This window comes from Camelus bactrianus, chromosome 18, assembly GCF_048773025.1.
Source record: "Camelus bactrianus isolate YW-2024 breed Bactrian camel chromosome 18, ASM4877302v1, whole genome shotgun sequence".
Classification (NCBI taxonomy): Eukaryota; Metazoa; Chordata; class Mammalia; order Artiodactyla; family Camelidae; genus Camelus; species Camelus bactrianus.
The window spans coordinates 12,286,887-12,299,742 of NC_133556.1; the positions used below are offsets into that span (position 1 = coordinate 12,286,887).

General features: G+C 50.8%; 1 protein-coding gene across 2 annotated transcripts in view; it reads right to left on the reverse strand.

The window, feature by feature from the left end:
- Positions 1-1,157: 1,157 nt before the first annotated feature.
- CALN1 (calneuron 1) overlaps positions 1,158-12,856 on the reverse strand; it is a 332,629-nt gene continuing 320,930 nt past the window's right edge. For both annotated transcript variants that reach the window (XM_074345982.1, XM_074345981.1), the window contains one exon: positions 1,158-8,594. In XM_074345982.1, coding sequence (XP_074202083.1) covers positions 8,467-8,594 — 128 coding nt within the window. In that variant the 3' untranslated portion in view covers positions 1,158-8,466. The remainder of the gene's footprint in view (positions 8,595-12,856) is intronic.

Here is a 12,856-nt window from a genome sequence, read left to right on the forward strand (position 1 = left end):
TACGGGAAAATCCCCATAGAATTCAAAGATACGTTCACATTTTAAGGGAGAGCTTTGATTTACCTCGGGTATTATCTGTGAGTCCACGGCTTCGTTATCTCTGTGGTCAGGGGTCAGACTTGGCTTCTGTTCCCAAGTCCCCTGGTGGGTGTTTGGTCCTGCAGGACACTCCCTGCTGGGGTCAGTACTCCAGGAGAATGAATATTCATAACTAAATGTTCCCTTATAATAAAAAAGTATTCTTAAAACCCAGATTAGAGAAGATAAAATTCAAGTCATTATCTCACTAGAATGTGCCAGAGGCCCCCTTGAACAGAGGGGAAAAAAATGCGTTTTATGCCTAGGATACTCTATTTTTAGAATTTTTAAACAAAAACAAATGCTGAGTGATTTACCTCATAGGTTTCCCCCAAGAAGGTGTACAAAATGCAACACTTAGAACTGAGGACCTTGAGAGATTCTGGGAGATTCTACCCGTGGGACACTCAGATTTTTGACTTAATTACAAGACATCTGGAGTCACGTGCAACAACATTTTTGGAACATGAAGAGAATATGAGATGCCGTCATGAGGCTTGGAGACAGGAGGCTGGCGTTATGGTCCAGATCCAGGCAGGACCCCAGGTAATGCCTTTAAGCAAGTCACTTAATTTTTTGATGTCCTTTGTTTCCTTATATACCTGTAAGGAAATGGGTGGGGTTTTTTTCCCCTTATGCCCCAGAAGCTCAGATAACATTAAAAATTCTAAAAGCTTACGTGAAAGCTATGCAGTGCCTGAATGCTAATGTTGGGACAGGCTTGGCAAATGGAATCCCAAAAGGATGACACCATTAGCTTGGGTGTCTGCAAAGTCTTCTTAATTATACTGTCTGCTCCCCAGCCGGAAGACGCTTCGTAATTCTCACCATATGCTCCAGAGTCTGAGAACTTCCCCTTACTTCAATCATTCCCCTCCAAAGCCCCACCAAAGACCAGATCCCCAGCTGCTTCTCAGAAGGAGGTGATGCTAGATTGTCATCCAACAGATCTGGTTACCTATCAGGGTCCCAGGGATAAATTTCATAAGCCTTTTGCAAATCACATCCTTCCCCCCGATAATGAGCTGAATCTCTTGTCAAAAGAAAAAAAAAACTTTTATTTTTTCTATTGCATAAATAATGGTAAATTAGACTCTTTTTTTATACAGATTATATATTTACAGACAAGTTTGGTTAGAGAAAACATCTGGTAAATATGGCAGTCAGTTGTCCTTTATACACTAAGATAACATATTAATAATATGTACTTCATTGGATTGGTAAATCGCATGCCAAGTTAATTTATATTAATATTTACATTTTATATAAAGATTTTCTCTTGACTAATCTGCTGACTCTCTTATCATGTAATAGCAGAACTCATCAACTGAAACTGAATGGAAAAAAAAAAAAAAAGGACCGTGAATGAGGTAAATGGGAAGATTGTGACCCAGGACTTCAGTCTTGGTGGCCCATCCTGGACATGAGATCTGCCATGCGTTGGGTCATCCTACTTGAAACAGTCCTCAGCTGGGCTCCAGTTTGCAGCCATTTACCACTGTGCTTTGAGAAAAAAACTCATGTTTCACATCTAATGACCCCTGGGATCACCATGACCCCCCACCCCCACAGATGACAGCTTTCCAACCAGCTCCCTGGCCAGCTTTTCGGGGCTGATTTCCCTCCAAGGGCATTGCCTTTGGTTAGTCCTTGGAGAAGATAGCTTCTTCCTGGCATCAGGATTGGGGAAGAAAATCAAACCCCACTAAGAAGGCATTCAAGGACCCCTGATGCCTGCTTTCCAGGTCGGAAAGAAAGAATGTTCTTTGATTTTCCTTGGAGAGAGCTGAGAGACGGTAACTTGAGTAAATTTCCACCAGGAGCTGAGAGGGCCCTCTCCTGGCCAGTCTGGGTCTTTCCAGGCAAGAACGGCTGCATGCGCTTGCTATAAAAACAATGGAACCTCCATCCCCTTCGGGAAGAGAAAAAGGAGAAGAAAGGAGAGAAGCCTAGGATTTTAGGTTGTCACAGGGCAGGAGGGCCAGGGACTTCTGCGGATCCTGCAGCCTCCCTCTTCCTGCCCTGTGTCCCTCATCATGGCTGGACCACATCTAAAGCAGGCGCCTGTGCTCAGTATCACCCATCAGCCATCTAAAGGGCCATTGCAGGCGTCTGGTCTCCCCAGACTGTCAATCGAATCCCTGACAACCACCAGAGATCATGATTCTCTTCCTTCTGCAGTGTTACGAATAATTACAGCTACTATCACATCCACTGGAACTGCTGTCCAGCGGCTAGAAAAAAAGAAAAGGAAAGAAATGACTAGAAGTTGTGCTGTTTATTTAGTAACTTCTGGTTAGACCTTCTCAGATGGGGGAACGGCGTCTTTTCCCCTGGACTCTGGCTTTGTTTCGCCCTACTTCGGCATGAATTCTGACTCCCGCGGCCTGTGGTACAGTGATCACATCCCCTTCACTTTTACACTGGCTCGACAGGACGCAAAGCCCACCTCCGATGCTCCCTTGAATCAGCAAGCCCTTAGGGCGTAAACAAAACCCCTTGCCTGCAAGGCACACTCGACAGAAGCCGACTGGCATTGTTTCGTCTACAGCCAGCGGACGCCAAAAGGGATGCTTTATTACAACTGCCCCTTGTGACTTGTTTTAAAATAAGAAGCTGCCAGTCCCTGGTGCAATTCACAGGGGACACAGGGGCCCTCCCAAATGTAGGCATTCACTCTGATTCGTTTCAGAGTCACGAAAGGAGGGCTCTTCTGGGCCATCTGGTTTACCTTTCCTCTTGCTTTAGAGATGAGAAACCTGGGAAAAGGAAGGGAAGTCACTCTGACATACCTGGCTGGTGGGGGTCCTGCCTCCCGTGCCCTTCCTCGCTCACAGCACTGCTTACATGTCCAGGTCTAAGCTCCTGTCTCCTAGCCTCAGTTCAACAGGTCTGAGCCCAGCCTGGGAAAGGCATTTTGGGCTTGGCAGATGTCAGCATCCCCCGAGGAAACGTGAGCCTCCTCTAGAAGTTCCCAGCATGCATCATGGGAACAGGCTGACGGGCAGCAGCCCCCTGGCCCTCCAGCCCCCGTGTGCTCCCAGAGTGGACCAGACATACAGGGAAGATGCTCAGAGGTCAGCCTCCACAGCCCTTTACAAACTCTGTTTCCCTCTCTCAGGCCCAGGGCTGGAGCAACATCACACTTGAATTTTGCATTCCCTGGAATATTCCTCCCTAATTATCCTGCTGCTCTACTCCCTGGGAAAATTCCAGCCTCTGCATCCATTTCATTTGGACAATAACGTCAGACAATGCGAGAAGCACCAGTTTGAAAGCCAACCCATCACACTCAAGGAAGGTATGCCCAGCACGGCGGGGTAGGAGTCGGGGGTGTGCTCAACGGATAAGCTTCCCAAAGGAGGAGCCGGGGCAGGACACGGGGCAACTTTTCTCAGTTTCAGAAGACTGCCTTTGTGGGGTTGGGAAAACCTGATTCTTTGTGACTATATTTCAAGCCAACTGAATCAATTTAATTTTGACTCCAGGACTTTGTGAGCATTGTTATCATGTCTCTTGAGACCTTATAAAAAGGGTCCCAAACGAATATTCAGGAGAAACGACAGTGGTTGACATGACCATGGACTTAGCATGAAGCATAGGCTATTAAGAGAAAGGCTTGGCTGGTTTGTGTGTTCTGACCTTTTCCCTCCAGACCAAGTGTCTATGACAAGGCCACATAACCAAGGACAGCCCCTGGAGTGACTTAGTCAAGGGAAGCTGAACAGGTCTGACATTCAACTTGTTGTGGAGACCAAGTCTGTCAGAGGCAGCCCAAATTCTCCTTTCTCTGCCATAGCCTTCAAGAATTCAAACTGAAAATCCTAGCTGGTGAATAATGTTTCTTTCCTGTTTCTGATAGATTTTTTTTCCCCTTCTAGGGGAAGATGGCCATGGCGAGGCCATTAGGTTCTGGACTCTTAGCCCCGTGAGGATCACAGAGGCGCCCAACGAGAAATCTCTGATCTGTGGTCCTTTCAGACAGATGCTCTCCAGGGAAGGCCGCTCCGCCACCCTCCTGGTCACACAGCCAGCACGTGCCAGCGCCCAGGAGTTTAAACTCCGTCCGTCTGTATCGTCATGGCATGCTAGGAAAAGGGGCCCCTCCTCTTTGCAGTGGGGTTCCAGACCTTCTGTCTCTCTCAGGGGGACAGGATGAATAAAATGATCATGACAGGCTATTGGAAAAACAGTCAGTGCAGTAAAATGACCCAGTATGGTTTGAGACCTCCAGCTGGAAGGAGCAGGACTCAGCGGCTTCCGCAGGGATGGGAGGCAACAGCAGAGCGGAACAGGGCTTCCCAGCCACGTACGGCCACGCCAGCCAAGCCACGCAGCTGCGCCTGGCGGTCACACCTTAATTCTCTGGTCATGGCTTCATCTGGTCCCTGGGAGTCTGCTAGCTATGGGTTAAGAGCAAAACTCTCTTTGATTGATGACCTGAGCCTGGACTTAAGCCTAGAGACGGCATTTGGAATAAAAGATAAATTTCTCTCTCCCAGTTCTTACATACATCACTTTGTGATTCCGTGGATGGGAGGTTGGGATGGGGCATTATTGTCAAAATGAGTTTGCCATCTTTCATTAGGTCCTTTTGGCTAGCCGCAGAGAGTGGACTATTTGTCATGTGAAAATTGAGACAGGAAGCAGGTATCAGGAAAGAAGGCCCGCCGTACACATCTTGTTCTCTGCAAATAAAACACCTAGAAACTTCTGAAACCACTGGGCTTGCTGAAGACCACATGTAAACCTCGGTTCACTTTAGTTCCCGTTTCTGGCTTGTGGTAGAGTGTCTCGACAGGCAAACAGATGCTTTTAAAGACTGAGGCTTAAAATACTTTTTGTCTTTCAGGTGGCATCTCTGCCTTTTTGCCCAGATTAAGGGGTCTTTGCTTGGGGCTCTGGGCAGAGGGGAGGGAACCTCCCGGCTCACAGGCAGCTCCTATTCTCCAGAGAAAATGGAGGGACAGGTTTAAACAGAAGAGGAAAAGACAGAGAAACCACTGGATCCTTTGAGGGTAATTTCTCCCACCAGTGGGACATGGATTCAGGAAGTCAGGATGCAATCAGGCAGAACCTGAGAGTTTGTTCTTTAAGGAAACATTCCCTATTTCTGTGTGCCTTGGCAAACTCAGGGTGGAATGCGAGGGTTGCCGTGGCAACACCTTTTTTTTTTTTTTAAGTTACAGATTGGTCATGTGGGACCCACGCACATTCTGGAAGCCATGGGCTAATAGTTCCCATGCTGGGTCCCCTTTGGGGGCTCTGGGAGTGATGGGAGACCCCTTCTTTGGGGGCCAAGGGGATCGGGGTCCACATCCCTCGGCTCCCAAGCAAAATGTCTCCCTGGTCATCACTTTTGTGGTTGGAGGGGCAAGAACGAGCCAAGCTTGGTTCACCCACCAGTCACTCAGCCAGCCCATGACAGACTCCTGTCTATTCGCTGGGAGGACAAAGTGAGATTTGGGCTCCTCCTTCTCAGTTCCTGTGGAGGTCACCTCCGGCTGGGGCCACATGGCACACCTCGGAGGTGAGCACCAGGACCTTCCAGAGTCTTTATCCATGCGCATGGTAAGTCTGGGGGTTACTGGCGCGGGGGTGTGGAGTAGCACTGGTGTGGACAGGACTTGGGGTGGGGCCGTGGGAAGCCAGCATCTTAGGCCTTACAGAGAAGCCCGACACCGCTGACAGACCACCCAGGCAAAGCTGCCGGGGAGCAAGCTCTCAGCGCCCAGAGTCTACGGGCTGCCTCTCGCTCTGGGACGTCCCCACACCCCGAGCTCCCGGCGCCACACGTGAGGTTACCACGGTAGGAAGTTAACTCTGAACCCGTCACGGAGAATTCTATGGCTTCTTTCTCACCCTGTCTCCCGGGCAACACCTACAAAGAATGCCTTCTCCTAGTAGGATGAACTCACTTCCCCGTCCCTGGGGGAAAGGAAAGGGCCCTTTTTAGGGAGATGATGCTGAGGACTTGGTGGGGAACAGGCTGCTGGTGCCTCTCCAGAATGCCTTTCAATTCGCACCCTTGCAGAGGGGCTAATATCTCTTCCAGTGACGTCCAGCCCTCAAATCCTTCAGGGCCCCTGTTCTCCAGTGGGAGGCGGAAGAACTTGCAAAGCAGCCTTCGAAGAGGTACTCATTTTCCTGCCCAGAACTGCAATCCCCCTCAGAGGTCAGGATCCTTTAAGAACCATCCCTGGGGTCTCTATCCAGTCTGCTTGGGGTCCCTTCCCCCCCTCCCCAAGAGGACAGGGCCTGGTCGTTCATGGTGTCCCTCCCACCCAAGTGCAGTGGAAAGAGAGAGCAAACTGCTTCGGGCAGAAATGAAAGATGAAGTTGTCCTGTGTGTCCGTGTTCTGCACTTGGACCGTTCTCGTTCAGGAGCTGGGTCCTGAGGGGCGGTGGTGAGTCGGGTGCGGGGAGCGGGGGAGAGGCAGACGGGCAGAGCCTGGCAGGGCGGGCAGGAGGGGTGGGCAGGCTGTTGCCTTACGTGGCCTGGCTATGTCTTCCCAGGCATTTTCAGAGGGACTCTCCCCGCCCCTCCCCAAACCCCCACCCCGGGAGCTCGCACCTGCCCCTCCTCTGCACTATGGCTCAAACCCTAGTTTTACTTGTGCTCATTGTGAATATTTGCGTTGAGGAAGTTTCTAGAAGCGTTTGCAGAGGGGATGTGGAAGTAGACCCCCCCAAGCTGAGACCTTGGATGCTCCAAGGCTGAGAAGGCTAGAAGGCAGGGCAGGGAGGGAGGGGAGGCTTGAGGAGGGGTTCAGGGGTTCACACACTGCACCCCAAAGCGGCTGCCGTCAGAGAGGAAGGATTCCAGCCCCTCAGTACTGAACGGACAGGGACAAGAGAGAGGGGGAAAGCCTGGAGCTTTAGGATGCAGTGGAAAGAGGAGCCAGACAATCCATTATAGAAATAAAGACCTGAGCTTGGCGACGCACAGAGGGAAATATTACAGCAAAAGGTTATCAGTGAATCAGACTACGCAAGCTTGCATTAACAGCCGCGGCTGACAGAGCATCGAGGAAAAGTCAGGGAATCAGAGACTTGAAGTGGTGTTGGCTTCGGTTCCCTTCCCCAACAGAAGTGTTTTACCTGTCGAGTCAGCTAAGCTTATTCACATCTTTTTGTTTCCTCGTGAAAATGAGTCAGTTGCAGGATCCGACTGCCGGAAGATGTTATGTAAAATACAGCAGTCTGATCTTTCCATCTTTCCCGTGGGGACTGTGTTTCTCTTTCGATCTTGGGGAAGACTAACTAACAAAGCAAATGTTAAGATAAGAAAAAGGTATGATGCACAAGGACCTTGACTCACAGAGGTCTCCTGGCGTGGACATGAGTCTGGACTCCATTACTCTGGACCACAGGGGCGTGGCTTGCAACACCTCCTCACCATCAGCCCCAGTCCCTCCCCACCCCCAATCTACACCCAAAGGAGGCAGGGATGCGCGCCGGAGGACAAGCTTCTAACGGCAGTAAAGCGATTAGGGAAGATTGACGTCACATATGAAGAAGCCCAGAGTATACGTCAGTCTGCGTGTCTGTGTTATAGAGATGCCCACGGTTATACTTCTTTTTTGTCTAATGGCAGCAAGGCAGCAAAGCTGGGAGAAAGGCTCTCTGCAGATTCCAAAATGCTGGTGCGTGATGGGCTTGAGGAACAGAAAGCCAAGTGCCGACGGAAACCGAGAGCTCCCCAACTCTGCCAACAAGAGTCCTGTAGAAAAGGCAGTAAGAACGGAAGCGAAGGGGGCGCAACTTGCAAACCGCCAGGCGCTGCACCCCGTGCAATGGCTTTCCCCTCACGCCTTGGGGGGCTCCACTGGGTGGGGGAAGGAAGTCAGGGCGGGATGGAAAGCCCCCATTTCTGCAGCAACCCGGAAGTCAGCCTCTTGGAACTGAGGGTTGCCCTGGGGTGGGTGTGGGGGTGAAGGGGAGTCCCCAGTTGACTCCTGGGTTGAAAGAATGGGGCGTGGAGGCGGCTGTGTGTTCAGCCTCTCTCTTGCTCTCACACCACCGACCTGGATGGCCATTGGAGTTCCAAGATGGAAATGAAGTCTCTCTTTTGAGTTCCTACCGAGGGGTTGAAGCAGTCATCCGGAACTCCTGGCTATTTATTGCATTAGGAAACAAGACCATTAAAGCACTGAAGACAGCCCTTTTGTGTACCTGCCAAGGGGAGGAAGTGGGTTTGCAACAACACGGGTTGCACTGCAACCTCGGGTTCGCTGCCGCTGCCGCCGCCGCCGCCGCCGCCGCCTGCCGGTGCCGCGTCTGCACCGTCCGTGTCTGCTTTCGTGGAGGAAGAGTCTGCCCGCGGGGCAAGCACATGCGCGTGAGCCGGGAGCTCGGCTGCTGGGGGCGCGGCTGCTGGGGGCGCGGCTACTCCATGCCGCTCCGGAGGATCTGGTTGGCCGCAATCAGCATGACGCTTATGATGAAGGCCATGGCGAAGGCGCAGATCAGGCTCTTCCGGACGCAGGTCTGTCTGTTCTGCTTCTGGGAATGCACTGGAGGGGGGAGGGGGGAGGAGGGCGGGGAGCAGAGGGCAAGGAGGCGTGGAAGGAGGGTGGACGTGGGGGAAGGGAGAAACAACACAGTAAAACAGGTTGCCCGTCTTCCTCAACAACACCCTCTTTAGGATGAAGGCTGGTCACACAGCGGAAAGCATTTCTGGGACGGCTCTCGGAGGAGGCCCAACGCCATGTCTCCTGGCAAATGGTATGACATGCCAAAACTTCAATAACCCAAATCATGACACATGTGATGTCAGAGTGAGGTACGGACTTCCAGATGTAATAGAGTTGCGGTGATTTCTGAGCAAGAAGGTACATAACATCTTAGAGTGAGTCTCACCAAAGACACGATCCGGACGTGGCTGTGGCCGTGGCCGTGGCCGTGGCCGTGCCTGGCTCCTGTTTCTGCAGCTGCTGTTACAGACAGAGCGAGGTTGGGGTGCTTCCCTGCCCATTCGTGCCGGGCTGGAGGCCACTTACCTTTCCTGGGTTTGTTCTTGGGTGACTCTGAGGGACTTCCGGCACTGGGGCAGAGCTGCACTGCCCGCAGCAGTGGTTTGAGCGCGGGGGCCCCTGAGCAAGCAGGAGCCTATCACCAACCAGGAGCTTATTAAAAATGCAGATTCTCAGGCCACCCCCTGCCCCCTGCAGATCTATCGAATCAGAGACTCTGGAGGTGGGGCCAGGGATCTTCCCTGTTTAACTGGTGCCTGCTGAAGTCTGAGACCTGGGGAACTGCACACGCTGTGGACAGGATCAGTGCCAAGCAGGGAGGCAAAAAATCCTCTCAGTCTTTCTGGAGGCAGGGTGTTTCTCCCCCCAGATCCTTGGGTCCTGGGGTCTGACCTTGGGTCCTGGGTGCTAGTCTCTTAATACTGTTGTTAGGTCAGGTCTTGTGTCATCATTTTTATAAGGCCCCCGAGAAACCCTTAGTCGGTCTTGATCAGAAGGCATTCACTAGTGGGTTACTAACAGGGAAATGGAAATCGCAAGAAAGAAAAGCTTCAATGAAGGAAGAACAGGTCTCTACTCCAAGCATAGTTTCCCACGCCAGCATCTCTTTCCCTTCTCTTTCCTCTTTTTAACTACACCTCCTCCCGTGTCCACCCTCGTCCTGCAGTGATCTCTACATACCGTTCACCGATTAGCTCAGGGGAGAAGTCTGCTCCTGGCCTGCAGCACTGGCACCGCCTGGGCGTCTGCCATCCATCAATGCGAATTCTCCAGCACCATCACAGGACTGCTAACTCAAAACCTCTGGGCGTGGAGGCCAGGAATGTGCGTTTTAATAAGCTCTCCAGGTAATTAGGGAATCTGGGCTCCATTCCCAGAGCTTTTGATCCTGTAGGTTTCAATAGGGCCAAAAAATCTGATAGAGTTTGAGTTGTGGGGACAGAGGGGTGTGTGTGTGTGTGTGTGTGTGTGTGTGTGTGTGTGTGTGTGTTTGTGTACAGGAGTGTGTGTGTGTGTGTGTGTGTGTTAGCAGCAGGGGGCTGGAGGGTTTCAGGAAAACCCAATGCCAGGACAGAAGAACATTTTCAGATGACCTTCCATTTTGAAAAGGGGTCCTGCTAGACATTACACTCTACCTTTGCAGAGAACCACCAGCTGAGGGAAAGTGGTTTTTCTTTAGGCCAAATTAAGTGGGAAAAAAAAGAAAAAGAAAAGGAATGTAATTTCCCTTAAAATTGCTCTCTGCAGGAAAGAAGACTGGCAAAAAGGAAAAGGTCAAGGTAGGGTCCACATGCCTTTAAAGAACCTTGAAAGCGTTCAAGTTCCTCTCCCCCTGGAAACTTGGTGGCTCCTCCAAAGCCCTGGAAATAGGGAAGAAACAGGAAGCCGGCAACGTTTGCAAAGGCAGACAAACTTCCCCTGAAGGCGTCTTGGGGGCCTGTCAAGGGGCCTTTAGAAATTACATCCAGCAGGAATGTAATCCTGCGAGCCACCCTTCCCAGAGCCCCCACGCCCCCGGCACAGCTCCGGGCTCCCTCCCCGGTACTCGGTGGTTATTTCTGCCTTAGTCTCTTAGGTCTCCTCTTGTTACCTTCAGTCCTTCTGGGTCCGCTGAGCCTCTGCTTCCCTGGGGTGATTGGAAGTATTTTTGGCTCCGTCCTCTATGTGCTCATCACGTCTGGGTCTTAGACTCTTACCCGTTTTTACCCGGAGGAAGCATTTCCTGGGTGCGGAGATGTGCCTGCCCCCAGGAGTGGGCAGATGCAAAAAAAGGCAGCAGCCCTCAGGAAGGAAAAGGGAGGCGGCATTTGGGGAGGAAAGGACGGGAAGGCAGAAGATTTGGATGTGGAAGCGGCGGATCTAACGGTTTCTGAGGACGAGCTAATTCATTCCGGGCTGCTCCTCAGCGGAAAGATGCTTCTGAAGGCAGACATCTACCTTTCTATCCTGAGGGCTGGCGAAGGCTTAGGGAAAAGAAAAAATGGTGCGATTGGGCTGAGGGAGACATTTTTTTCGCTGAAGCCCTTCTTTACTGAAGGACACTCGGAAGACAAGGTTACAGGCAACAGGATTATCCCCCTCCCCGGAGAGCAGCTGCACCTTTGATCTAAAAATCCTTCAAAGCAGTAGGAGGGGAGAGAGAAGGAGGGAGGAAGGGCCTGGAGGCCTAGCAGTTTGTACGTGAGGCCACACGAGTCCGAATCCAGACTGGAGTCCTGCCGGCAGAGTGAAGCTTCCAGCTCACTCCGGGGCTGCTCTGACACCCATCATCATCTGGGTCTGTGATTCAGACTCCACAAGGGTGAGAATTCATTCACACCCAGTTCTGATGTCACTGTAGGCTGTGTGGCAGAGTGAAACAGCAGTGACTTCCAGAGCCAGACCCAAATCTGAACCGTGACATTATCCCACATGCGAGCTGTGTGACCTTGGGCGAGCCAAGTTCCCTGGGCTTCAGTTTCCTCATCTATAAAATGGGGGTATTAAGGATTAAGAACATATGAAGGTACTGGAACATCGTCTGTGCCCAGTGAACGCTAATTCCCATCTGTAAACCTTGAACAAAACTCTGCTTTACTTACTGAGCACCCACCCCACTGGGCTAGGCATGTGTTCTGTGCTTTGTATACGTTCTTGCAGAATAGACAGTGAAGGTGTGCGGTCCTCATTTAGTAGGTCAGGGGCCTGAAACTCCAACAAGTGGAGTCCAAGCTCATTTTGGAAAATGGTGGAGGGGGATTTGAGCCCAGGTCTGAGTCTAATATCCAGGTCCAGAAGTTCTGCAGAGACTCTCTCTTCCTGATCCCCCGCTTAGCAATGGAAAGTTCAGCCATGGGAAGAGCCAAAGGAAACACACGTCACACACCTGGTGTGGCTGACAGAGCACGACCAGGCACTAATGACGTGTTTGTTGGTAATAATGGAATGCCTGCTTTGGCTGTCATATGTTCGCACCGCACTGTATCTTTGTGTATTTACTTGTTCTCGGTGTCTCCACCGGATTTCCTCAACAAGACAGTGGCCATCCCAGGATGACCTGTGCATTGGACATATGGCTTCTTCCTAACTGCCACTTAGGAAGAGCCCAGGGCACGTGACTGAACGTCTCTGAGCCTCAGTTTCTCTCTCTGTAAAAGGAGCTAATGACAATGGTTCTGCTAATCCCAAGAATTATTTCAAAGATCAATGGGTTAATAAAAAAGCAAAAGCTATGTCCAACTGTGAGTTGCTAGAGAAATGCAAGGTTTCCTTCTTATATCCCCTGAGGGCTGGAGAAAAGACTTGCTGGTTTTTCTCCTGTTCCCTGCTGCCTGTAGCACAGGGCTGATCCTATAGCAGGTGCTCCCCAAACTTTACTTTGGTCTCTTGCCTCATTAATTCATCCCGAACTGCAGAATGCTGTCATCACCCTAGACACATTAGAAGTCACTCCTCATTCCCGTCTCTCCCCAGCCCCTGGCAATCACTAAGCTACTTTCTGTCTCTACAGATTTGCCTATTCTGGGCTTTTCACATACATGGAATCATATACTATGTGACCTTTTGTGTCTGGCTTCTATAGTCTTCCCTGGGTTCATCCATGCTGTAGTGTGTATCAGTACTTCATTCCTTTTTGTGGCTGAATAGTATTCCATTGAATGGACGTACCACATCCTGTTTATCCATTCACCAGTTGATGGACATTTGGGTTGTATCTATTTTTTTGGCTATTATGAATAATGCTGCTGTGAATGTTTGTGTACAAGTGTTTACATGGAGATTTTTTCAGTTCTCTTGGGTAACAATCTAGGAGTCAAATTGCT